This window comes from Fulmarus glacialis, unplaced genomic scaffold, assembly GCF_000690835.1.
Source record: "Fulmarus glacialis isolate BGI_N327 unplaced genomic scaffold, ASM69083v1 scaffold35005, whole genome shotgun sequence".
NCBI lineage: Eukaryota > Metazoa > Chordata > Aves > Procellariiformes > Procellariidae > Fulmarus > Fulmarus glacialis.
This window is the reverse complement of record NW_009214236.1, coordinates 1-26,083: the sequence shown is the minus strand read 5'-3', so window position 1 is coordinate 26,083 and position 26,083 is coordinate 1. Positions and strand designations below refer to the sequence as shown.

The 26,083-nt window shown below is 39.6% G+C and overlaps 1 protein-coding gene across 1 annotated transcript in view; it reads left to right on the top strand.

Moving 5' to 3' along the window:
• HDX (highly divergent homeobox) overlaps positions 1-23,955 on the top strand; it is a gene marked incomplete at its 3' end in the record, with an annotated part of 27,713 nt that extends 3,758 nt beyond the window's left edge. Inside the window, exons 2-5 of the mRNA XM_009578491.1 lie at positions 1,280-1,426; positions 6,025-7,149; positions 12,469-12,522; positions 23,809-23,955. Of these exons, the coding sequence (XP_009576786.1) occupies positions 1,280-1,426; positions 6,025-7,149; positions 12,469-12,522; positions 23,809-23,955 (1,473 nt within the window). The remainder of the gene's footprint in view (positions 1-1,279; positions 1,427-6,024; positions 7,150-12,468; positions 12,523-23,808) is intronic.
• Positions 23,956-26,083: the final 2,128 nt, after the last annotated feature.

The following is a 26,083-nucleotide window of genomic DNA, read 5'->3' as shown; positions in this document are numbered from 1 at the left end:
GGCCCCCTCCTGCCTCTGCTGTGGGCCAGCATAGCCCTGTGCTGAGCCTGGCCGGGGCACGGCCCCGGCGGGGATGTGGTGAAGGGTCTGTCTTATGGCCGGCTGTGGGGCAATGCTGCTCGCCATGGAGGCCACGCCATCAGGATCGCGTGGGCCTGAGGGCAGGCTCGCAGGGGGAGCGCTGCGCCCCGGCTGGGCCCCTGGGTGCCCAGTGGCCTGGACCGCCGTGGAGCAGCTGCCCCGGCACCGGCGGGGCCCCCCCAGGCGGGCTGCCTGGTCCCCACACAGCTAAGTTCTCTCATGGGGGGACCCGGTACTGAGCTGGCTCAGCAGGCTGAAAACAAGACCTGAAGAGTTGCTGTTAGCCTGGGAGGAGCGTGGGTCTCTTCATTCTGGTTGAGCATGCTGAAGAACCCAGCACCACTTCAGACAAAGCAAAGGAGCAGGAACGCATCCTTAGGTCCTGTAGCCAGCATTGGCTTATACCCCTGTAAAACAACCCTTAAGTGTTCTTAAAAAGCCTGATTTATAGTCTCAGGGTACAGTTTCACGGTAGCTTGAACCTTTCTAAATGCAGGCTGTGATTTGGGTGGTCCCTCCTTCATGTTAATATTAGAGCATTAGCGTTCTAGTGGGCTGGACCAGAGCTGCCTAAAGCCCTTCTCTTTGTTTTTTTTCCCCTGAGTTGGTCTTCAGTTCTGGTCCTTGATCTTTGTGACTTTGCAGCTGGGAAGTGCCGGTGCTGACACAGCAGAAGGAGTAGCATGACCAGCCATAACGGAGTGTAGGATTTGCTGAAGTTGCGGGCGGTGGAACCTTTACTCATGCCAAACAGTCACCTTTATTTTATCTCAGATTTTGTCTCTTTTTTTGGTAGGGGAGGGGAAACAGACTTGCCAATATTGTTGGAGCTGCTGGTGTTACTCTGTTTTGCCTAATGCCTTTATTTTATTTTTTTTTTAAGGGAGAAACTTTTTCTTTGAACCTAGAGGCTCTTGGACTTAGCAGCACAATGTAATATTTATTTATTTATGAAAGGCTGTCAGTGTTGTTCCAAACATGTAGTTCACCTGTTCAACTTGAGACTATCACAAAGGAATCACTAATGCTGACTGTAACAGGTTTTATTGGAAAGTAAGTAAAAGTGTTGGTAAAGGACTCTGTAAAGAAAACATGTCAACACTTCGCATTATCACAACAAGCATAAATGAGAGCCTGTGCATTCTGCAAGTATTACAGTTTTTATTCCAACTTTCAGAGTATCTTCTTTTATTTTTAGATGAATCTGCGTTCTGTATTTACTGTAGAACAACAAAGGATATTACAGCGTTATTATGAAAATGGAATGACAAATCAAAGTAAAAATTGCTTTCAGCTCATATTACAGTGTGCACAAGAAACTAAACTGGACTTCAGTGTAGTCAGGGTAAGTACTGAGGCCTTCCAAATTTGTATGTTAAAGTTATACACGTTCATTTCTTTACGTAAAATATCTGTAGAGGACTGGAGTCTCTAACTTCATACTTGTCTTAAATTGGACTTCAGTATGCGTGTGTGACATGTTCATTTTTATCCAGTGAGCCTGTTTATAGTTTGTTTTCGCTGCAATGTCTTCACATGATTGCTGTATTTAGCAGGGGCCTGGATTGCACAAGGAGTGATATTTGTTTGTTTTGGTTTTTTTGGTTGTTGTTTGTCTTTTGTTGATGGTGTTTTGGTTTGGGTTTTGCTTTTGTTTGTTTACTAAATTGCAAATTAGATTTCCCTATAGAAACCTTGTGCAATGTATTGTGTCAGAGAAAGGTCATGTTACTAGGAAACTATTCGTAAGTTAAACGAATTTCTATAACCTAATGTATTTAGGGGAATAATTGTGGAAGTATTTCTTTTGACACACTCTGTCACATTTGTATTCCATGTCACAATCATAAATATTGTGGTCCCTCATGGTTATTTACAGTGAGTTCATTCTTTTCTTATAAAAGAAGAATGTCACTAGTGCTAGCAGGAGCTCTTCCAAAGTCTATGAATTCCATGGGAAGGGAATTAATAATCCTGTTGTGAAACAGGAGACAACAAAATGGCTGTTGTCTCAGAGCAGAAATAGAAATCATGAAGCATTAGCTGAAAAAATAACAACAGTAATGGAGCTACCAGGAGTTGCTGCAACACTGGACACTGAAGAGGAAGAAGTAAGACCGGTCTAGGGTTTTTTTAAGTGGTGTTACAGTGGCATATTGACAGTAACAACCCCTCCTGCTCCCTAATTCTTACCTGGATTCCCCTCGTCAAAATACTCTGGAAATACTAAAACTTACTTTCTCAGCTCTAGGTGGTGGGAAATTCTGAAAGTCAGCCAGAAATTCAGACCCCCTGGAACAGACAAACAGTTGTAACAGGAATCTGGATGCTGATGATGCAGTCAGGGCTTGTTTTTCTATTTTTATTCTGATTGAAGGACCTAGAGGAGGCAGCCAGTCTGTCGTCTACTTGCAGTCCTCATTCACTCTCCATCTTTATATTTTCCTTTCCCTCTCTGTTTCCCTTAGGGCAATAATGTATCATGGCCTTTTTCCTTTAGTTTTCTTCCCTTATTGAGCCCTTATTTGCAATACTTAAACTTTCTTCCTACTTGTGAAGTGCAATGGAAACAGACCCAGCATTTGTCCTGCATTTTTCCTATTTTTTTGTGATCTTACCTTTCTCTTCTTTACACCCTTCCTTTTTGCCTCTCCTAATCCCCTACTTTTTTTTCTTTTTCCTTTTTTTTTCTATAAAACTCTTGGATGGAGATTAGTACTTCTTTGCACAATGTCTAGCAAAATGATACTTGGGTTGCAGCTGGCACTTGTAGATAGGACTATAATAGGAACATGAATTCCCTAAATGTAACTTATAATTCAAATGTCATAACTCTATGAATATATTCTTTCCCTGAATCGAGATTCCTACAGCCTTGTCCTATAGAACTACATCCAGTCTTTCCAATCTTGAGATGGATTGGAAAAAAGAAAAGTCCCATTTATGATGTGATGTAAACCTCTACAAATTTTATTACTGCAATACATAAAAACATGTTCTCCCTTTCAAAATTAGGAAATGTAGTAGAGTTACTCCTGGGAAAAAACCCTGGCCCATTTCAAATTTAATAGAGATGTATTCTAGCTACGTCAGGTTTGGATGGTCTGGTTTTGTTCATTAATATTAGTATACTTCTGCTGGTTGCTTTTTGTCTTTACATGAAATGTGAGCAATGTGACTTGATAAAGTGCAAAAGTTCTTCAAGTCTGATTTTCACAGTATTACTGAGTCCTGGGAGCAGTGATCAGGAAGGTGGTGTGGGGTTCTCCCCATAGTGCCACAGCAGACGTCAGAACAGTTACGGCTTCATTATTCTTTTATATCTCTTGAAAGACATCCTGAGGACACTATTTTCAGATTTAGGGTGGAACTTCTGGTCAAAACTAACAGCCAAGCACCACTGACAGTCCCTCTGTGGTGTGTATCTGGATGGTGGGACAGTCTGAAGTTCCAGCTCTGCCTGGTTCAAACTGGGAATGTAAAATCAGGGTCTCTTAAATCCCAGGTAAATTTCTTAGCATCTGGATTTTTGATTTGTCATCTCTTCTGGGAGCTTCTTCTCATCCTAAATAAAAGTTAAGAATTTCAGTAATGCTTCCAGTGTTAATGAAAGTGCTCCCCAAACTTACCAGTTGGGGAACTTGACTGAAACAAAGATTTGTGTCCCTTTTCTTAGGATATTTTGTACTTAACGGCTGCTCTGTCACATCCCAAATTAATACCATAACCATCAAGCTAGTAACAACTTGGAGTTTCCCTTTCAGTCTAAGAGTATAGTTTCACATAATTCTTGGGATAATGTCTCACATTGCTAAAAATGGGAGGTTTTGTACTTTCCCTTCTCCCAGCTGTGCAGTTCTTTCTCCCCTGTCTTTCTTCTTGTGCTGATCATCTCTTGCATTCATTCAATTTCAGAGTAACCCAGCTAAATTTGCTAACCTTACCAAAACTTTTGTTCTTTTTTTTTGCCAATTCAGTTTTATGCTTTTGGGGGAGTTACACTCACTGATCATTCGGGTGTGTGCTTTTGGTTAAATGGTGGGAGCAAGATGCTGGGGACATGATCAGGAGAATGGGACTTTTTCAGCAGTGGCAACTCTGACTTGGGCTATCTCATGAAACTGTGCTTTAATCCCAAGTGAACAGCAGTGCTAGTAAGTGATTTGCATTTCTTTGAATGCATTTCTTTTCAGGAAAACCATGAGAAAAACTTCAGATTTTAGTATTGTATAGTTGGAAAAGTTGGGGGTGAAATCTCTTTTCCTGGCCCAAAATTTGCAATGTCTCTATTTAATTATATCTTGAAAGTTTACTGACTGAGCAGAAATTATGAAAAAACAAGTTTGATCTTCTAAATTTATTTTATGCGATAAAGAAAAGAAACTTGAGGCTTGTGGCTATAATTTGTGTATTTAAACTTGCTTTTGAGAAGAAAAAATTATCACTAGTAACGAACTCTATTGCATGCAATAAATCATGCCTCAAAGTAGGCATTTTGTAAAATTTGACAACAAAAATGAGTAGAATGGAATGGAGATTTCAGCATACTTGTGTATGGCAGGGATGTGTATTTTCCTGTGGAGAAATCTGTTTACTTCCTTAGCAGGTACTGGTATGTGAAGAAAACTTTCCTTCTTTGATGTGATGAGATGGAAACCCAAGATAGGTTCGCAGTGCAGTTTGCTTGTTGTGGGGTGAGGGAGTTTATTGATTAAATCAAGTGGTTTGGGTTGCTGAATGTTGAGATCCTGCTTTGGTTTGGTTTTAGGTGTGCAGCAGATGATATCCAGAGTTGTGCATAAAACTGTTTCACCGAATCTCTACGTGCATAGCTGATTCTTTTCATAACCAGCATAAGCAGATGCAAAAGCTTATTTTTTGTTCTTTGGCACTTGTATCCTGCTCGCTTATGCCCTCACATCCAGTACAGACATACTGTGGTGAAAGAAATGAGCAAGTCTTGTGTCTCTAATCATGAAAGTTGCCAGGAATAGTTAGGTGGTGCTTACACTTCCAGTGTTAGAGCTGATGCTTCCACCAGATTAACTGTCTTTATCTTGAAATACTGAAGTTAATGTTTCCCCTTCAGTTCTTTTAGCTATAACTTAATGTGTTACTTCCAGGACAGGCTTTCCTGAGTGTTTAAAACAGCAGTACACTTTAACCTGTGCACAACTGCCATAGTACCTGCATTTTTCAAATATTTTTTCCTCTACTATCTTTTACACAAAACCATATACTGTCATTGTCACTTTCGGAAATGTCCATAATAGCAAACTTCTGTTGGAATCTAATCCCAGTAGTCCTGATCTTGTCTATCCGTGTCTTTCAAAAGCAGGTTTTGACATCAGATCTTGATTTATGCAGCTGGCAGAGGAGGAGTTAGGCCATAGGTCTAAACACTTCACAAAATTGTTTTGTAATTGTCTAACAGAAAGAGGAGTTCTTTTTCTTCCTCTCATCTAAATTCAAGAATTGGCAGTTTCTGTTCAAGGCAGTCTTGAAGGTCGTATCTCTCAGTTATTTGGTTACAAAAGTTTAGCTGCATACCTCAGTGATGGTTCTGCATCCCAAGGTGCTAAATATTAAGAACTTAAATTTGAGGGAATTACTCACAGCGGTGTCAATGAAATAAATCTTAAGGATAACTTTGGGACAGGAGGCATGATACAGTGTCAGGGTTTTTGAGAAACTGGGGCTTTGGAATTGAGACTGGGGTTCTCATGTGTGTTAGTGTATGAATCTCAAGCAGAAGAGGCATGGATTTCCACCCTGTATTGTTCAGACTCTGCATAATCAGTAAATGATTTACATATTTGTAAACTTAGGTCTCAACTTGAACACTTAACATTTCATCAGATCTGCTTAAAAATGGAATTGCCTAATTTTTCTGCTTATTTAATGCTTTGTTTTGTGTTTGTTGTTGTTGTTTGTTGTTTGCAGACGTGGGTTGGCAATAAACGAAGGAAGATGAGCAGCAAGAGTGCTGTAGAATCTGGAGGCACTCCCCCAGGGACTGTCCCTACTACTCCCTCAGTACCTCCAGAAGCAGCAGTTAGAAATGTGGTAAATATTGCTCGATCCCAAAGTCAGCAGTCTTCTTGGACCTCTTCTAATAACGATGTAATAGTTACTGGTATATACAGTCCTGCTAGTTCATCTGGTAGGCAAGGATCCACCAAACAGACAAACGCTTCAATGGCAGAAATACATAAAACCTCTATTCCACGACTACCAGGAAAAAGTGATACAGAGTTTCAGCAGCAGCACATCCCTATAGGACGACAAGTACCACATTGTAAAAATGCTTCCCTATTAGTAGGGGAAAAGACTATTATTTTATCTAGGCAAACAAGTGTACTGAATTCTGCGAACTCCATATATAGTCACACTAAAAAAAGCTACGGTGGTTCATCAGTCCAGACCGCAGAGTTGGTGTTACCTCAGAAACCGATGATATGCCACAGACCCTGTAAAGCTGAACCCGTGGGATGTCAAAGGTTACAAAAGCCGGAACATGCAGCTCTCGCATCGCATGTGCCCCCTGGACAAAGGGCTAATACCAGGGACCCTTCTTGTAGCACGCAAAACCTGGAAATCCGTGAAGTGTTTTCTCTGGCGGTTACAGATCGACCTCAAAGAATTGTGGGAGGAAGTGCAACGCAGAAGCATTGCTCGGTGGAAGGCAGCTGTCTGTCCATCGCGATGGAAACTGGAGACGTGGATGACGAATATGCTAGAGAAGAAGAACTAGCGTCCATGGGAGCACAAATACAAAGCTATTCAAGATACTGTGAAAGCAGCAGTTCTGTTCGAGTAGAGAACCAAAGTGCAGCCTTGTCTGGCCCAGGAAGAAATGTGAGCTGTAGTTCACAGATGGTGAATGCCAGGGACGTGCCTGACAATATTCTGTATCATAACAGAGACTACCACTTGCCTGCACGGACCTCATTACATACAACATCCAGTACATTATATAACAGTGCTAATCCATCAAGAAGTACCTTTTCTCCTCATTTTACATCTTCAAGTCAACTGAGGCTGTCACAAAACCAAAATAATTACCAGGTAATCTGTCAATTTATCTCTGTCTTCAAACCTCGAAGACAAGGTTGTAGATCAGTACTGTTTTCTTTGAAAGTTGGTAGCTAGTAAGTGATAGGTTCACCTTTCTGCAGGCTGTGCTCCATTTACATCTTTCGGTGGAGGTAATTCCTTCTTAAACAAAAGTGTGGATAGGACTATAGTATGGTGGCACTCTTATCTGCAACTGAGCCCATGGCTGCAGTGGGTAGCCGTATATTGAAGATCAGTGTGGGCTTCATAGATTCAATAGATAAACTTCGGTTACAAGAGGGTCATACCTACAACTGCTGATGCATGCTGAAGTCTGCGTTGTCCTGACGTGGCTCACCACGCATGTCACAGTGATACCCTTGGTTGTTCCTCTGTAGACATACTTTGCATGTGGCACAGGGCAGAACATGGGATCATGCTGTCATTTGTGTGCTGTACAGTTGCTTGCCCTTATTAATGTCAGCTTGGATTAGCTCTTCCATCAGCACTGCCTGTACCCCCTGTGCAGTTGCCAATCTCTTGGACCTGTTTTTTGTTAAGGATTAGGATCTCCTGCAAGCAAGTTAAGATGATGGGAGACACTAAGTGAGCAAATATTCTTGCTCTGCTGCAGCATCTAATTCAAATATCGGTTTTACATTCAATCCCATTATTTCCTCATCCTGTAATAGAGTCCCTTCAGTGATACTGAGAGGGGAAAATTAAATGCAGGTAATTCAAGAACTGAAAGATGTTCAGAAGAAGCTACAACACTGACACCCTTACGTTTTTTTTATTTTTTTGTTATAACTAGAGGAGAGATAGTTGTGCAGGAAAATTCCAAATTGATTTTTTTCATGGATTTTTATGCTATCTGGCACGACATGGTCTAGAGCCACTGAGATAAACGTGTTAATGACACGATGTGATACTGCGTGTGTTACTTTTGTTCGTTTGGCTGTTATTACATACCATCTTTTCATACCATGCTCACAAGTATAGGGAACAATACTTTGTGAAGCGTGTTTGGTTTTTTTTTCCTTTTTTCTGAGTTGTTCCTATCTCATGTCAGGATTTGAAAGCTTTTAAGTCCAAGTAAGTGCCGCTTTTCACCAGAATTATTGCTTTTCTTGGTAAACCTGAGGTTTGAGGAGAATATATACTCTGGAGTAGATTCTATGTAGGAGATGGGACATCTGCAATTCTTATTTATGGCCTTTTCTAAGCTGAGCACTTTAGACTAGCTGTTCTTTCCCTTTCTCCCTTCTCTCAGATAGTCTGCCAGTATTTGCTATTACTGTTCTTACTTGACTTACAAAATTCATTAAACACTGTTTACTTTTGACATGCCAGTTTCATAGGAGAAGAAAAGCTGTAAATGTGCACATCTGTTCAGTAAAGAGCTGGTAAAGCTGCAAAAGTGCATACAATAGAGTTAACGAAATTTTTCTTCAAGTTACGTGAAGTGAAATATATTATTGATACCTCAAGCTGTGTGCTCTTGGTACTTTATTTCACTCTTGAAAAAGCATGAGTGACATTTATTTCTTACTACTTTTTTGAATTTTTTAATGACATTTGAAATAACTTCGATTTGGGATTTTTTGGGGGTAGGGACAGTGTTTTTAAACAGCTAGAATGGTTCATGGTAAGTGACATTTTATCTGTCCACATGGTGTGATATGGATCAGAACAAGGAGATCTCTGTAACTTCGTTTTGTTTTGTTTCTTTCTTTTTTTTCCTCTGTTATAATAACATACCTATTTCTTTGATAAGTGAGGAATTCATCTGTACCCCATTTGACTTCCATGCCTGTCTCTCAGAGATCCTGTTCTTTGGATTTGGGAATGCACCTTGCATTGAGGGAGCTTCTGTTTCCTGTGGTATCCCTTGCCCTTCCACAGTTTTAAACCTTGAAAAAAACAGGCAGGTTGCTATTAATTTACTTATTGCTGTAACCATTCATGCTCCTCAGTGTTAGAGAATTTATAAGGGAAGGCAAAAGCTGTGGGGTCAATGCATATAGTATCATGGCTCTGTGGAAGCTGCGGAGGAGTAGTGTCATACAGCCTGGCCAGATGCCATAGTACCTTGAAGAAATGATGGTGCTGATTTCTCCGGATCACTGCATTGCTTGCTTAGAGGTTTTAGCACGTTCCAGAATAATGCAAAAGTAAGTTCTGTATCTTAAGAGGTGTTAGTGTATGACAATGACACTTCCAACACTCATTTATCACCTTGACAAGAAAATTTCACCTACTGCTTTCAAAGTCGTGTGTAACAAATAGTGTACCCCACTAGGCTGATAACATATTTTGTTGAAATCATTGGTTCTGCACTAGTTTAATCCCCTCCTCCAAGTCCTCTCCTTAAATTAAATCCAGTGTGACTGCTATTTTATGTACACACTCCCCTTATAGCTTAATAATTTTTATATATTAAACTTCCAGAGACATAGATTTTGTAACAGATGCTGTCTGAATTATTTTAGACTTATGCAGAATGACACTTCTTTTGTACGTAGTCAGTTTCTGTTAATTTGATTGCCCGTGTTTAGTTAATTTATCCATCAGCGTAGGAATGAAAATCCTTAAACTCAGGGAAATCTTCCTAAATTTAAAAATAGATTAAACCTGACCTACATGATTATTGGAGCAGTGAAACATCTAAGCAGATGTTTCTTCATAGTCAGGACTGTGTGATTTGTGTTTTGATGAAGTAATTACTGTCGTACATTGGTGGGGTATCTAATTAGCAATTAGTTATAGTGTCCTTACTGGTTCAATTAATCAAATTCATGTTAGTGTAACTTAAGAGTAAATTTAATAAAATGATCCATTTTAATGCCTGAGCAGTTTCAGTAAACAAATTGTTCAACCTTCTTACTTTTCTTAGTTTGGCTTTAAGCATATTGAACTAGAGAGGGTATTCTTGTAGGTTCGCAAGGCTGAATCATGATTTAGTCTTGGTTTTCTACCCCCAACCCTAAGGGACAAAAATACTGTTGAAAGTATGTGTATTTTTAATTACTTTGTTATACACACTGAAGCACAGTTATCTAATTTAACCCTGTCTTCTTCAAGGGAAAATCCTAAGCCTTGCAGCCAGTATGTCAGAATAGGATATAGATATAATACATATTTATTTGTTTTTAAGATTCACTTTTAAGGATGCTGCTTTATGTGAATGAGCTGCAAGTTTGCTTTATTTAAGGAAATGGGACTCCGTTTTTATTTTGTGAGGGTTTTTTTAATCGAAGTGTCAAAGTGATTTGTTTACTTCCCTAGAGACTTTTGAAGACACGAGGAGGACTTTCTTGCTAACTTTGGGCAGCACAGCTTTTTGCTAGGGAAAGCAACATGGTCTTCCCTGAAGAGACTTGAACAAAGTGTTTCCTGACACTCATTCTTGTAACAGAAGCGGAGTTACCTTTGTCACAGGAGTTCCTCCACTTTATTTCTGGGAAGAAATACTTCCAGCTGCATGAGCGGGGAGAATCTGTGGGGCTCTGGGGAGGACAGCAGCAGTGAGCAGGTTGCAAAAGCACTGTGTATGGCCTCAAGTAACGCTGGGACACACAGCAATCAGGACTGGGTTGGGGCTTTTGGTTTGTTCCAGTGCACTGGATTTGGGACAGTAAATCTAGAGGTGAATTGGGAAAAGATTATGTAAGGACCTCATATAGTGTAACCACTTTAATTAAGATACAGCATTGGTAATTCACAAGTGTTGCGGTGCCTTTGACCTTTCTCTAGCATCCTCCAGAGTTGCTGTTTCTGAGACACAATATCTTTTCAGACAAGCATTTCAGGTTGTCATTTTTGCAACTCACGGTAGCTGTCCCAGTTGGACTAGGACTGGAATTACACCTCTGGATGCAGGATAACTATCCATCTCACTCAAAAAATACTCCCTCCTCCCCCCAAAAAACCCAACCCTTGTGCCTTTTTCAGAGAGCCAGTTTAGAATACTCCCATGCATGTTGTCTTTCAAGTAGTTATATTGAGATAAACTTGATTGCATTTGGCATCACACAAATCAGAACTTGTGTGCGTTTGTCTTCCAAGTAACCGTTAATGCTTTGCCAGACTGATTGCTTTATTCACATAGAAGAGCACTTTTTTCTGTAGCCCCACTTCAAATTTGTGAAGAGAAGCCATCTGGGTGGATACTGAGGACGCATTTACAGCGGATTCTGTGGTGTGAAGCTGTTGTGTGGGACACAGAATTGTAATAGACGTAACTTGTTTATACAGAATTTCTAAAATGTGTGTGTGCAACTAAGAAATTAATATTTTAGACATAAAAGCTGATGTAGACTTGCCCTTAGGAGGGGAGGGCGTTCATTTCTAGCCCCCCTCAACTCGCCTTGTGCTGTAATGAGGAAGTGTCTGACCTTAGGTAACCTGCAAGCGCTTCCAGCTAAAAGCTTGAAGAATAAAAGTATCTTATGTGCTTGTACACTAGACAAACTGTACCAGGTATTCTATATTTGGTTATGCTCATGCTCGCAAATATAAAAACTATTAGCGTAGTTTGATACAGTCAGCAGAAGTGCATAGATTTTTCTTCCTCACATATATAGTGTGTGTAATGACTTGATATTGATTAATCTCTCAAGAGCTATGTTTAGTCTCTCAAGCATTGCTTGTCTGCAGCAGAAGATGAACATGGAATCCTAAATAAGCCTAAAATATTCCAGGCTGTGACACATTTCAGATAGCCAGGAAAAACAGTCCAAGATTATTATTTAATAAACTCTGGGAATGACGGAGAAGCAATGGGAATCGAGGCGGCTAACCTTTGCCTTCATACTTCTTCCCCTTCCTTCTCCAGCCTGATGTCCCTAGTTTTTCTGCTAATATGCAAAACCTTAACGTCTGACATTTGAATAGTTCAGTTACTAACATGATAGTATTTTTTTCTGAAGGTTTACCTGATGTAATTGAAAAATATGTGACGGCAGTTCTGTCAGACATTTGGCCCTCTAACTCCAGTCTGCTTAATCTTACCAGTTTTGTGACAGATTGAAGATGAAAACTGGTGTTCTGAAATATAAGTTGAGATAGCAAAGTACAGAAGCACCTGAGTTGCCATCATGTTATCTTACCCTCACCCAAAGAAACATTTGTTGCAGTTTTGGTTTTAGTCTTACAACAGTAAGGCTAAGTGTGACTTTGTTTTGCTTTTAAATTTTAACCTGTTTTAAAGACATTCTTATCAGAATTGAATGCACAATATTGAAGTCTTCTGAAAGCTGCTCAGTATTAGCTATGATAGTAACCTAAGCTGCTGTTGTTTTCTGTTCTTTTTCCCCTTCCCCTCTACAGATTTCAGGAAACCTTACTGTGCCTTGGATTACAGGTTGTTCCAGAAAAAGAGCAGTAAGTGTATTTCCATTTCACTAATGCATCAAGTGAAAGAATGAAAAGTTTATCTAAATGTATTTTTAAAAATGTCAGTTCTATTTATGTTGTGTGCGGTTTTGGGGTTTTTTTTCGTCTTTATACTTTGACTGATACAAACATTATCTGCAGATACAATGTTTCATTTACCATAAAGTTGATGTATATCTTTAAAAGCAGGTCAAGGTCATAATCCTGAGTCAATTAATGTGATGCCCAGGTACATAAATTGTGCTATTAGCAGAAATGTAGCATCTGAATTGATACGGACTAAGAGTTTAGAGCTCAGAATATGTTTTTTGTAATGAAAGTGAAATGGCTGTTAATTGAGACAACTGAATGCTTAAGAGAGTAACCACTTCTTCAGTTACTCTATGCTCATGCACAGAATTAGTCCATGCTATCTGTAGTAACTTTCTCAAATCTAATTTTATCAACATATATGTCATTTTATATTAGGCAGAATCAGCCAGGTTGGTGTCCTCAATTCACAAATGACTCCAAAGCATAACACAAGGTATGAAACAGCTCTTGTCAGGAAAATACCTCTATCCAACTCTTTTGTTTGATTACTGTTCAGCATTTCAGTTCAAGAGAAGTCTGCTAGCTTCTGTTTGAAAAGCATGTCGATTCTGTTTGCTTACCATGAATGTACACCCTAAACCTGCAGATTGGATCGTACAATTAAAATTTCAAGAGGCTGTTACGTATTAGTCCAGCTATATCGGAAGCAATAACTAGGGCGATGGCTATTTTCATAACCAAAGTTATCCCGTCAAACCCCCCAAACCATTCATTGAGCTGTCAGTGTCATTTGTGCTGCTTTGACAATGACGTCTAGGTAATGGAAGAACCTTTCCATGCTTCTCCTCCCTGCTGTACCCAGTACTTTTTTCTTTTTTTTATTATTTCTGTTTAATCTGTTTAGTCTTCAAAAGATATGAGTTTGGTAGCATTTCGTGTATAGGTAGGAATCTAAGGACTATCACATTAATTGGGTTTTCTCTCAGACTTTTGCTAGGTCTCAACTGTAGCACACTTCTAGTTTTTGCAGACTTTGATAGTATCACTTATTTCTTTTTATATACAGAGCACTTTATAAGAGCATCTCCCAGAGGAACCAGTACTTTTATACAAATCCTGTAGTTGCTCATTCCATCTGTTTGGTTTTTTCCTTTTTTTCTAAGTCCTAGTTCTCTTGAGTAGGCTTTCTTAATTGTAGCTCTTTTCTGGAAGGCACCTTCCTTCTATCACTTAATGACCTTTTAAAACACCAAGCAGCTAGTGAGTGTCCTAGAGTACAGTTTCACTTTGAGCTGATTTCACAGCACATCACTGTTGAAAGGGGGAGGTTCCCCCCCCTCCTTCTGGTGCACTGCCACCCCATCCGTAGCACTGGTGCTAGTATCTAGTTGCAAGGTAATCCAGGTCAAGCATCTGACCTGTCAGATACATATTCTTCTGCTGAGTTTGTCTTTCTGCTGTCTTTAATGAGTTGAACGTAGGGATCAGATGAGTGCCAGAGCCAGCTCAAAGTAGGCAGCAGGAGCATGTGGCTGGCAGCAATGAAGAGAGTGGGGCATGATGCTGTCCCCTACTTTCCAGCACTGGGTAGGTTGTTGAGGCATGGTGGTCATGCTGGGTATCTGACACAGGCTGTAGAAGAAATTTCTGCAATAAGTTTAAAACCTTCAAGGATGTGGAAATGCCTGTTAATTATTAAGGATGATTATTAGGGATTTCTTTTTCCTTAGAACTTTACTCCTGTGTCTTTTTTTAATCCATAAAATGCATAAAACCCATTGGTTAATACAGTCCAGTTTGACAACATCTGTTTCCAGATTTGTGGGTGCACTTTCTCCAGTGTGAATGCATAATTAGCCTTCTTAGGGAGAGAAGTTTAGGAGTTGGCACTCTAAAACTGCTGTATACACACAGGTGTAAGACAACAAAAAGAAAAAGCTCGTACTTCCTAGGAAACTTCAGTTTCAAATATGAAATTCTTTTGAAGAAAGAGCTTGAGGGAACAGAAATAGAATGGATAGATTTGTAGAACTGCGATTATGGCAATTACTGCCATTCAAACAGTAAAAAGGCTAATCTGTATTTTGTTTAAAATGGAGAAGATCGTCTTTTAGATGCTCTTGAATTTTTAATCTTTTTGCCTTCATGTTTTGTTTTCCTTGCCCTGTCCTTCAACTGCACCAAGAGAGAAATAAAAACTGTGCAGTTCTGCGGAAACTCTTTCTAGTCTGCTCAGCTATGCTCTGAGATGATGTAATCCTGACTGTGAATGAATATTAGTCTAGAAATATCACCCTCTCAGTTATTCATGAGAATGTCTTTGGAAATCACAGAGTTCTGTATTCTGTCATGGTGCGGTGTGCAGTGCGTTGGTCTTTATGAATGCATTGATTTTTGGTTTTTCACAGGGTGGTGGAAGGATATCAAGTATTCAAAAATAGCAATGAAGATACTGGTTAAAGAGAATTAAAAGGGGGAAAAATACATTTGCTTTTGTCCTTGCATTTAAGTCTTGAGTGTGCTAAATGTGCTTAAGTCATGTGTTATCTGATGTCTTAGCAGAATGGTTGGTCTTTTATAGTACATATAACTTAGTATGCTAACTATGAAAAACATTTGTCACATAGGTGTTGACTCTAGGTAAGCTGTGCCTGGCTTAGTTGTGAAGTTTTATTTTTTGAGGAGAGTGGGATTTGGGTTTGGTTCTCTTTGTTTCTTTTTTTTTTTTTTTAATTTGTAATTAGACATAGTTTTAGTAGTCTTAATACCAAGTCTGAAACACAAAGTCATTAAGATAATATATTAAGGTCTTAGAATTATTTCTGCCCATCACCCTTCAGAAGCAGACACAGTAAATCACATGGTATGCAACTTGTGTATTTGGGATGAGATTTTAAATGAAACTTAAGTTGTCTTTCATGTTAACGTCTGGGGTAGTTCATGTGACGTTTCAAGGGAACGCTGCCCTCAGTGGAGAAACTCACAGGGGAGCTGGTGTTGTATTTTCTCCCACCTAGAGCAACACTGCATTGTAGTGAGGGCTTTGATACCTTCTTGAGTAGTGTACTTCTGCACTTTGGTGGAACCTCTGCCTTAGGTAGGTAGCTGAATCTGGAGCTTCAGCTTGGGGTCTCTGGCCTCTCAGTCTGGCATGTATATTTTGGGAGAAAATATCTGAAATAAGTGGAGGGTTCCTGTGCTAGATTTTGATTTTTTTAAATTGGTCTTTCAACATTGCCTATTTCAATAAAATGTTGGAGATAGTGGCATTAAAGTGTTCCCCTCAGAGTCCTGCCTGTCACAGAAAGAGTACAGTAGGTGCACTTTTAATCAGGTAAAGGAGCTAACCCCAGGTCAGTGTGAGACCTGCCACCGGTTGTGCTGGCACATCTGTGGGCATGGGGAAGACAGCTGGATTGTGTGGAGGAGACTAAGTGGGGGAGATACATCAGTATAACTACTAAAGAAAATACCTCATTGGACTGTGGACTAAAAATGTTATGAAAACTGTCTGCTGCCACAGCAAGCCTACATGTGCTGGAGAAAAAGATGTTTAGAGCGGCTTTTAAAGTAAAAAGAGCACCCATAGGGATTAAAACTATCTGAAGTCAAAGCGCACTTCAATTGTACCTTTTGTTTTAAAACTCTACCGATATTAACTTGTGCAGTTCTCTTCACCTGTTCACATTCCTCTCCTGGAAGGGCAGAGGGATGAAAACTGTGTATTTTAGTCGAGTTGGTTAGAGAATGTCTCAGTAAGAAAGTCAGAGTCTTCAGCAAGAGAGACTGACAAGCCAACCTGAAGATCTCCACAGGACTGAATTGTGAATGCTGTCCTTGTTCATATCTTTTCTTCCATGTAATTTGGATAACCAATTAATGTTTTTCCTTCTTCTGTGAAATATTTCACCACATATCTCAAGGTATTTCACTTTGTTAATGTTTACAGTAGATGATAATAACATGCATAGCATATCATGACCTTCTTGCTGTGAACAGCACCTCTTCACTACTGCCAATACCAATCCTTCAGTTAATGCAAAGGGAAGGCAAGTCTTACCATCGTTTCAGACAAAGTGTCTTTTTATTATATGGCATGTTGCGCTGAAGTTTCACAAATCACCTAGGCTTATTGTATGCTGTGATCCTGCAGGCTGGAAAGAATGTCATATCTGGCTACAAATTGGAAAAGCAGACTTTCTAGTCAAATATGAGGAAGACGTTAATAGATTAAGTAAGAATCATGATAATTACTGTCTAAAAATCAGTTTACTTTGAGGCTGAACGTTCACTATTTAACAAACTAGTTCAAATTCTCAACAAGAAGGGTGAGTTGTTTGTGTGTATTGGAGGTTGGTTTTAGAAATTGTGGAATGAGATGACTGGAGTTTAGAGTGTAATTTTTGGCTAGACTATTCTATTGCACTGATCTCTCTTTTTTTCTCTCTTTTTTTTCTTCTTCTTAGCTGTGTTTGGTTTAGAAACATGTATTAACGGAATATATGTAATTTTGGCTGAGTGTTAAAGCAGTTACAGTTCTTTTCCAGCTGTGATACTATGAAATATTTATCAGTCCTGCTTCCATCAGAGCAAACTTCAAGCTTACCCAACCAGTGGGAAAAGGTGCAAAAAGTCTCTCTTCCAGAAGTCTAACATTTTGTGCATTAATAGTATCTGAGCAGTAATAGTTTAAGGGTGCCTTCAGGTGCCATTTGGCTTGCAGTCCATTTCCAAACACCTTTTTGCCTGAAGGCTGTGCAGCTTGCTGCTGTATCTTCCGCTCTATGAATGAAGCTGGCAGTAGCAACTCACTCCTAACCATTTGCTTTGCGAGGGGCCTTCAGGTATGTTTCTTTGTCCTAAGAAGATTGAAGGTATCTTGTGATGGGTATTTACCTGCTCATGTGATGAGAAGGGAACTGTCAAGACTTGGGGAAAGGCAGTGTCTATATACCAGCTCTCTGAATTGCTCTGGTAGTTATAGCTGCCAGCTGCCTTTTATTTGTATGGCCTGGGAGTCTTTAGAGCTTTTCTGGGTGGAAGTGCATGCAGCATACCTGTCTGCAGAAAGTGCGGTTCTTTCGAAGATGCCTCTGACTGCACTGTTCCTGCATGGGCGACTATACTGTGTATGTGCATCAGTGTCGAGCCAAAGCAGCAGGATTAGTTCTGTAGCAGGAGACTGGGTATCACTGAAATGGGGGACAGCTTTGTGATGGTTGTGAAACCTGAATTTAAAACCTCAAACTGAAGGAACGGGTAATCTGGCGTGGCTTTAATGACGTTAAATATTCTGGTAGTGTTAAGGGAAAATACATACCTTCAGAATTTTGGAATGAAATAAAGTGACAATAAAGCAATTTCTGTACTCGAGTCATGTGTATGAACGAAGACTGACCTATCCTTTCTATAAAGAAGTAAACTGTATTAATCATTGGACAAGAAGATACGAAGTATGCTAAGGAGTAAGAGACCTCATGTATATTGGGCAGTGAAATTGAGAAATAATGAACTGAAGAGTAAGAATAATATTAAATGGTGCAGATGGGAAAGGGGGAACATGTGTAGAATGATTCAGAAATAAGTATTATTACGTACAAATAAGATCTTGAAATATGAATTGATAATCCTCTGAAAAAATCAGTTAGACATTAAGTAGTGTCAAAAGTTCAGAGCGCTGCATGCTGGCATCATTAGGAATAGGGAACAAAGCAAAATAACACTATGCTCGTATAGAAGAATCTAGGATTTGTTCATACTTTGAATGCTGTGTGCACTTCTGATCTTCCCATTCCTCCCAAAATATAGCAGAGAAGCAGTAACAGTGATCAAAGGCACGGAACAGCCATATAGTGAACAGCCAAATGGGCTGTATCTCTTCAGACTTGAAAAGAGATGACTGGGAGGGAGTGGAGGATCATGATGGAGATCTTAAAAAAAAAAAAAAATACAAAAAGTGCGGAGAAGCAGGTACAGACTCATTTGTTCCAGTGTAAGAGCGGGTATCAAATGAAGCTATCCTTAGGCTCAAAAGAAGATTGGGCATGTTTATTTAGAGTAACTTAAAGTAAGAAGTGTGTCCAACTTCTAAGATACTGGGGTTGCTAGAGAGTATTGGAGGGAAGCGTCACTGTTTGTCCTATTCTACTTTTTACTAAACTTTAAATAACCTTGAAAATGTGCAAAAGAAGTATTACACACTGAGATTTCTTGCTGTTTCTCCATGACAGAATATGTGAGTGGTAGTGACTAAAATTTGTTGCGAGAGGTTTGTTTGCTAGAAATAACCATTACCTTAGAACATTTCATCACAGAGCATCAGAACCGAACTGTTGATTTAATATGATTTCAGTGCAATTTAAATAAACATAACTTTTTGTTAACAACATAGAGTGCTCAGCTGCAGCATAAATGCAATAGTTATTACATTTATATTAAAGCGCTAGTTCTTTCATTTTTTAACATGTCTCTTATTAATAATCTGAAGATTGTGTATAGCTTTTGTGCATGCGGCCTGAAACATTTTCAATTGATGCATAAAAACTGATCTAAAAAAGCAGGCTCTAATAAAAGGCAGGATAAGGACACTCCACTGCAATGCAATTATTCGTACCAATTATAGACACTAGATTTGCACCACAAATATTGCATGCACAGTGGGTATCATGAGGGGCTCGGCAAAGCGCCAGGAATGTCTATAATAAACTGGGTCATCTCCTGTAAGAATGTTGTTATTACACTTGAGAGGTCAGGGGATAAGCAGGGTTTAACCCTGTGCTCGGCAGAATTGCTGATTCAATTTGCTCACAAGGATTGCGTTTCATTGTGAGTTGATAGTCTTATTTTCTGCTGGAAGAAGCTTCTCTCTGCTTTTCAGACTATGGACAATAGAATTGGTAAATGTAAAGAATTCAGCAAACAATTAATAGTGCTGAGGATGAAGCTGAGCCTCTAATCAGCAAGCAGTGGATCTGAAGAGAGGAAATTGTATGCATAATAGTTGTTATAATGAAGTAAAAATATGAACTGAATTACTGGCTTGTCTTCAGCTATGGAAAGTGTTGTCCTAAATATGAAGCTTTTCGATATTATCTTTTGATATTTTTTTCCTATGCTAACTGATGCATAACCATCAATGTTATGATATTTGTAGGACACTGGATTTTTTTCTCTTGTTTCCTCAGTTCCTCTGATGATACTAAGCATGAGGAAGTTATTAACTAAATGGATGGAAATGATGTTCAGTGTAGAAAGTCTACCCTTTATTTTCTCACGAAAGACATTGGCTTTTGTAAAAGCATTATGTAATTTTTGAGCAGCTTATAATGCATGAGTCAAACTTACATATAATCTTTGTCAAGGGGATGATCCTATAATTGAATGTAGTTTGTGATTTCTCTAAGAAATTCATGAACGGGCATATGGCACGGTCAATTATACAGAGATAGATAGTCTGCATCTCAATTTTGGACAAGCTGAAGTGTTACTTACATGTAGTGAGTGTAAGGGTTGAGGCTGATCCCGTTACGGTGGTGCAGCAAGTGAGAGCGGTGTAAGTAAACGATCTTCTTTGCCCTCTCTGAGATAGCGTAAAGCAGCTCACATTCACAGTGCACGAGTGTGCGGGCAGACAGGTCCTGCGGTTCACTTGATATGCCGTGACCTGCTGCCCTCTTAGCAGCTTCTTTGTGAATCAGAGCCCTTAAATGTCGAGAATCTTTGTTTTGGGGCACTGGTAAAGTTTCAAGTCCAGTAACCTGGTAGGTTCTGTCTTTCATTGCCACAAAGACTGCCCAGCTGTATTACAGTCATTACTTAACGCTGCCAAGACATACCTTTCTGAAGATGGCGCTTTCAGCGTTTCAGGGGCTCAATTCCTACCTGCTTGGCTGTGTTCAATGGGTTACTCAGTGCTGATCTTGGTGGAAAAAAATGGCGAAAATGAGATCCAGACTCCAAAGTAGGAAAGTTCAAGTGGAATGAGAAGTACTAATCGGAGAACACGCGGAGTTTGCTAGGGTGGATTGAGCCTGGCAGCTCATTACAGCTGCTCTCCTCAACCCTGAGGGGGACTTGATTTTTCATACCATCTTCTATTTACATGCTCTTGTTTTTCCCCTCAGTTTTGTTCCTGCTTTCTGCACTCTTTCATGTGGTGTGTGTTGTGGGTTTTTTGTTTTTTCTTTCGTATCAGTTGACTGAAAAAACTTGTTCTCCATTTCCTTCTCTGACCTGCGATCGGTATCAGCGTGATTCATGTGCTGCTGCACGAGCTCTTCAGGAACGAGTGAAAGAATGAAGTACCTGGTGTGGCAGCAACTGCAACAGCAACAAAAAAGCAAAACTACATATTGCTATCTGAAACAGTAGGGATTATTTTTGACAAGAAGGTTGTTGTAAACTAAGTTGTTTCCCCCCCATTTCCAGAGTAAGTGGCTGCAAAAGACTTCTTTGGGAATGAGTTCCTGTAACTGTAAAACATCTACTTTGATCTAAGCTGTTGAGACTGACTCTACAACCCTGGTCTTGTAGCAAAATTATGTAGCAGTTGTGAGGTGAAAACCATTGAATAGTGATTTATCTAATAAGAATTTTATTAAAACATTTGTAGTAGATCATCAGAATTAACATACATCCACCTAAAATGGAATAGATAGACACTGCTTTTTAAAGTAACTTCTTGAAGGCCAGGTGGTTTTGCTGAACACTGCTTTCTCCACTTAAAATTCTTGTATTTAGTAAGTAAAAGCTGAGCAGCCTCTGCACCCTCCCCGCAGTACCACCCCATTGGTAACTCTATCTATAGTCAGTTACTGTCTTTTGTCTGACATGGGATCCATTTGCATAATGCAAATATAGAGCTTTTCTATTAGTGAGTATTCTTGCCCTGTATTCTTTCAGTAGAAGAAGCATTTTCTTAGATAACTGGAAAATCATGTGGCAAGCAGAAATCTGAATCCAGCATCAGCTGTACTTTCTTTGGGTTTTGTTCTAATTTGGTGGTCGCAACGAACTAAGTAAGAGAAGACAATGCTAACCAGGGTTACTCCCTTACATTTGCAGTAATATTAGGCAGATTGCCTTTTGCTTCTCTCATTTCACCGCTCTGCTGGGGAGGGGGAATTTCCACAGCATGTTGTTCCAGGGGGTTTCTTTAAGCTGTGTATATTATACAGGAAGAAATTTTCTATTTTTTTTTCCTGATAAGTGCAGATCGCAGTAAGCTGTGCAAGTGGTGGGTTGTTGCAACAGTGTTGTCAGTGTGAACTCTCCAGAACCAACAGCAAATGCTATTTATTTATGTTTAAAAAACGCTCAGTATACTTCAGAAGGTGAAGTTGCCCTGAGCGTTCAGGAAAGCAGGATAGGCCAGAGTGAGTTGTTTCTCCGTGTAGTTTGAGTGTTGCTATCACACTCCTTTCTGCCTTCCCTTTCCTCAGCGCTTGGCTGCCGCTCCCCTACTGCAGAGCAAGAGCTCTTCCCATCGCTTTCAGAAGTTACAATCTGTTTCCGCAACAGTTATAAAAGGAGATATTGCTGCAGCGATTCAGGAGATAACTATACTTTTGTTCTTTGAAAATGGCTTGTAGGTAGGAGGAGCTCAGGTCAGGCGTACAGGGAGATCCGGCGTCTGCTAAGGGTGAATGGGCATCAGGGATTTAGCTTTGCTCAGCAGGGTGCTCTTGAGGTGAAGTCCACTCACTGCACTTTGCCGCTCATCCTAGAGCGGCCTTGAAATGTGCCAGCTGGATTCCTTTTAGATTAAAATAGACTGCAGCGTGCCGTCCGGGAGTGCATCTCGTGTGCCGTGGCTGCTGATAGCTGCTTGGTGTGCAGGACCAGAGAGCCGCTCCCGGGCAGCGTGCGTGGTGGGCCCGCGGGCTCCCCGCACCGCCTGCCTCGCTCTGCAGGGGAGCTCCTGGGGTCCTGCGCTCCCTGCATGAGATGTCAGCTAATGGATGGGCAGGCTGGAAACAGCTTCTCTGATTCTGTACTTGAATGCATGAAACGATAGCCAAGGCAAAAAATCTGAGTGCTTGGCAGCAGTTAATAATGGACCATATTTGAATACACTTTTTTTTTACTGGACCACCTGGGATGATTTTAAGGAGACAAGGTTTTGATATCCCTATTTTGTATTCATATATTAAGGAGACTCAAGTGCTTTTAACGTTTTGAGAAATAGTAATTTTTAAAAAAAGAAAATTGCAAGGATTACCATATTCTGAAGATTAACAAAAATTAAAATTGGTAACTGTACAAGATTGTCAAATGAGTCTAGTTCTGCAAAATTTCTTTTTACTCCATTTTAAAGTTATTTCATTCTAACTTTTAACAGTTTTTAAATGAGCAAACCCAGATTTCAGATATTGAAGTCATGATTATGTCTTACAATATTCAACTGTTGAAATAATGACAAATTTGGCACATGTGGCTACAACTTATTAGTGCCGACTTTATTGTTGCATTTATGTACTCCTAATAGCAGGAGAGATGACAACATGGGTTGGTATAAAGAAACTGTAGATTTTAGTTAAAATTCTGGGCTAAAAACTTTTAATAAAGCTTGCTACTAGTGAGTGATATTGTATGCCCACAACAGTTCAAGAAGTGGTAGGATGTCTAGGATTTGTTTCTCAGTGGTACTCCTAATATCAGTAATCCACTATTGCATATTTTGATAAATATACACAAAGAGTTAGGGAACTCACAAATAAACAGTGGAACCAATTTAAACTCTGAAGCTTACCAAATAAACATGAAAAGTATTCCCTTTAGGAACTCAGAATCCTTTAAATTATGCATGTATTGTAGTTTGCAGTAAGATAAAAGAACTTTAGGTGGGGGAGGGTGAGAAACTTGAAAAGCCTTAAGGAATAATTTGCATAAATTGGGTGGAGAGAGTAAACAGCACAAGGGGAAAAAAGTTATTTTCAGTAAGGCCTTATAGAATGAGATAAAACAAATTTAAAAAATCAGGTGGAGTTGAAACAAAGCTGAAGTGCTTTAAACTTGCGTTAGCACTGCCACTGCCTTTAAAGCAAATCCCAGGGAACTCCGTACTGCCCTGGATAAAAAAAAACTTAAAAAAAAAAAAATCTTAAGGGAGAGTTAAAAGAGAAGAAAAGCCATGGAGACAGAGTAACATGTGTGTCTTATTGTATGCAAGACCTTTGGGAATTAAATGAACAGCATAAGCAGAATTTTTAAAAATCTAACAGTATTTTTTTTATCTTACAGTTACAGGACCGCACACAATTTAGTGACCGAGACTTAGCTACCCTAAAGAAATACTGGGACAATGGCATGACCAGCCTGGGCTCAGTCTGCAGAGAGAAAATTGAAGCTGTGGCTGCAGAATTAAATGTTGACTGTGAAATAGTGCGGGTAAGAAATCTAAGAGTCTTCCCCTATCTTGTCGCAGAAGCAAAAATAGGACAGATGAAAGCCTTTAAAAATTTCATGAGGAAGCTTGAAATAGATTTCACGTATTACATAATGAATGACCATGTTGGGAAGTGCTCTCTTGCTCTTTCTGCAGTCTATAAATAGAAAAAAGCCCTCAGGTAAGAGTCTTGTTGATCAGCAGCAGGAGTAGCACTACGAGCTATCTGACATTCTCTTTAGACTTGAGTAAGATTTTAAGTAAAAGTGTTACATTTTTTAGGGATATCCTGGAAGACTAAAAAGTGCTATTTATATTGCTATTAAGAATCAAAAAAGCCTTTCTGAAGATACAGGGAAAATATTTCTCATTAATGCTTATAGGAGAAAATCATTGTAAACATATGAAAGAAAATGGTCAAAAATAGGAAAAAAAAAAAACTTTACAAGACTGTCTTGAAGCCTGGTTGAGATGTGATAAGAGGGCAAAGGGTACTGAGAAGAATTCTGGGTCACTTCAATTTGATAGTCCATAGAGGTGTCGTTGAGGAAGGATTGCTTTAGAAAGTACAGGTTTGGTGTAGATAACCTGATTCCTGAGAACCACTCCACATCATCTCTTCCAGAGGTTGGGAAGTTTGGTACAGCATCAGTTGTTGCCACTGTATTCCCAATACCAGACATACATCATCACTCTCAAACTGTGGGTGTCGTTTGCTCAGAGTGTTTCCATTCTTAGAAAATAGTCCGACAGTCTTTGCAGTCAGTGCAAAAACGTGATTAGAGTCTTCCTTTCCCTCCCAGTTGTGACTAGTCCTTTCAGCCTTTGTCCTCTTTTTCCACCTCTTTCGATTCTCAATGTTGCTACAAAAGTGGACCTAGGAGCCCTTATTTGAAATTCTTCTTTTGTGGAGATCTCTCTTGGGTTGGTATATCAAAATGGGACGAAAGTTACTTTCAGTATTGAACACTGATCTGGTTATTTACTTACTTGTTTTCCTGAGCACATGTGAAATATGAAAAAATGAAATTGTAGTTTTGGAGGCTGAAAAGAATTACTCTTTTCTCTGTAGAGAACAAAGCTTCTCCATATTTTCCAAGTTCTTCAGTTCGCTTTCTGAAAGGTGAAGCTGTTTCCACTGACAGCATCTCAAAGTGGACTCCTGGATATGAAATACCTTATTCACAGGACAGTAAGACTGACATTCATGCTTCGCCTCCCTTACTTTGTTCCTTTAAGAACATCCTTATTGGCACACACAGGATGACGGTATGAAGTTCTGTACATGTCTTTCAATAGCATCTGCTTGAAATGCTTTTGTCTTCAGGGCAGATGTACTAGGCTCTGATCAACTCCAGGAGAATCTCTGGCATAACCTATGTTAGAACATAGACACATGAATAAACAAGAAGATTTCTTTTCTTCATAGTAACTGCTGTTGTTACCAGTATCTGTCCTACCTCTGCCTCTGGTTCCTCTATATGGCAGACTTGAGAATTGTAGCAAGAATTAGGTGGAGGTTGGTCCTGCACTATGCTGCACTATTTTTTTTTGTTTGTAAGGGCTGAATTAATGCTACAGGACTTGTCTTCAGTAATTCCTGTTGTCCTTTCTCTAAGGCACATTGTAGGTGTCCCATCTGTAGGACAGGTATTTTCCATCATGTACTCTAGAGGACCTGTCCTAAATTTGTTTTGGGATCTATATAGGCACATCGTATTGTGCCTCCCTCCTTACCTGCCAACCTGCATTTTCTTCAGTAGGAAGCACTGATGTCTGGAGGTCAGTGTGCAGCGTGGTCTCTTTCTCCTAAGGAGTCAGGACATAGCAATGGTGCAGTCAGCTGTAAGGCATGGGCGAACCACAGCATCTCTACCCTATGCTGCATGTTCAGCCAAGAAGAGTTGGACGGAGGGACACTTCTGGAAAAAGCTCTCCACTTTCAATACTTGTACTTTGTTGCCTTTGTATTGCAGTGTACCTTGAATTCTAGGTAGTGTGCAACTAGCAACTGTTTCTCCGTTTGTGATGTAAAAAAAAATAAATGTAGCTTATGTAAAATAGTAGTAAGTATATATATAAAACCAAGTGAATAGATATACATCAAATACACACAACAAATATATATAA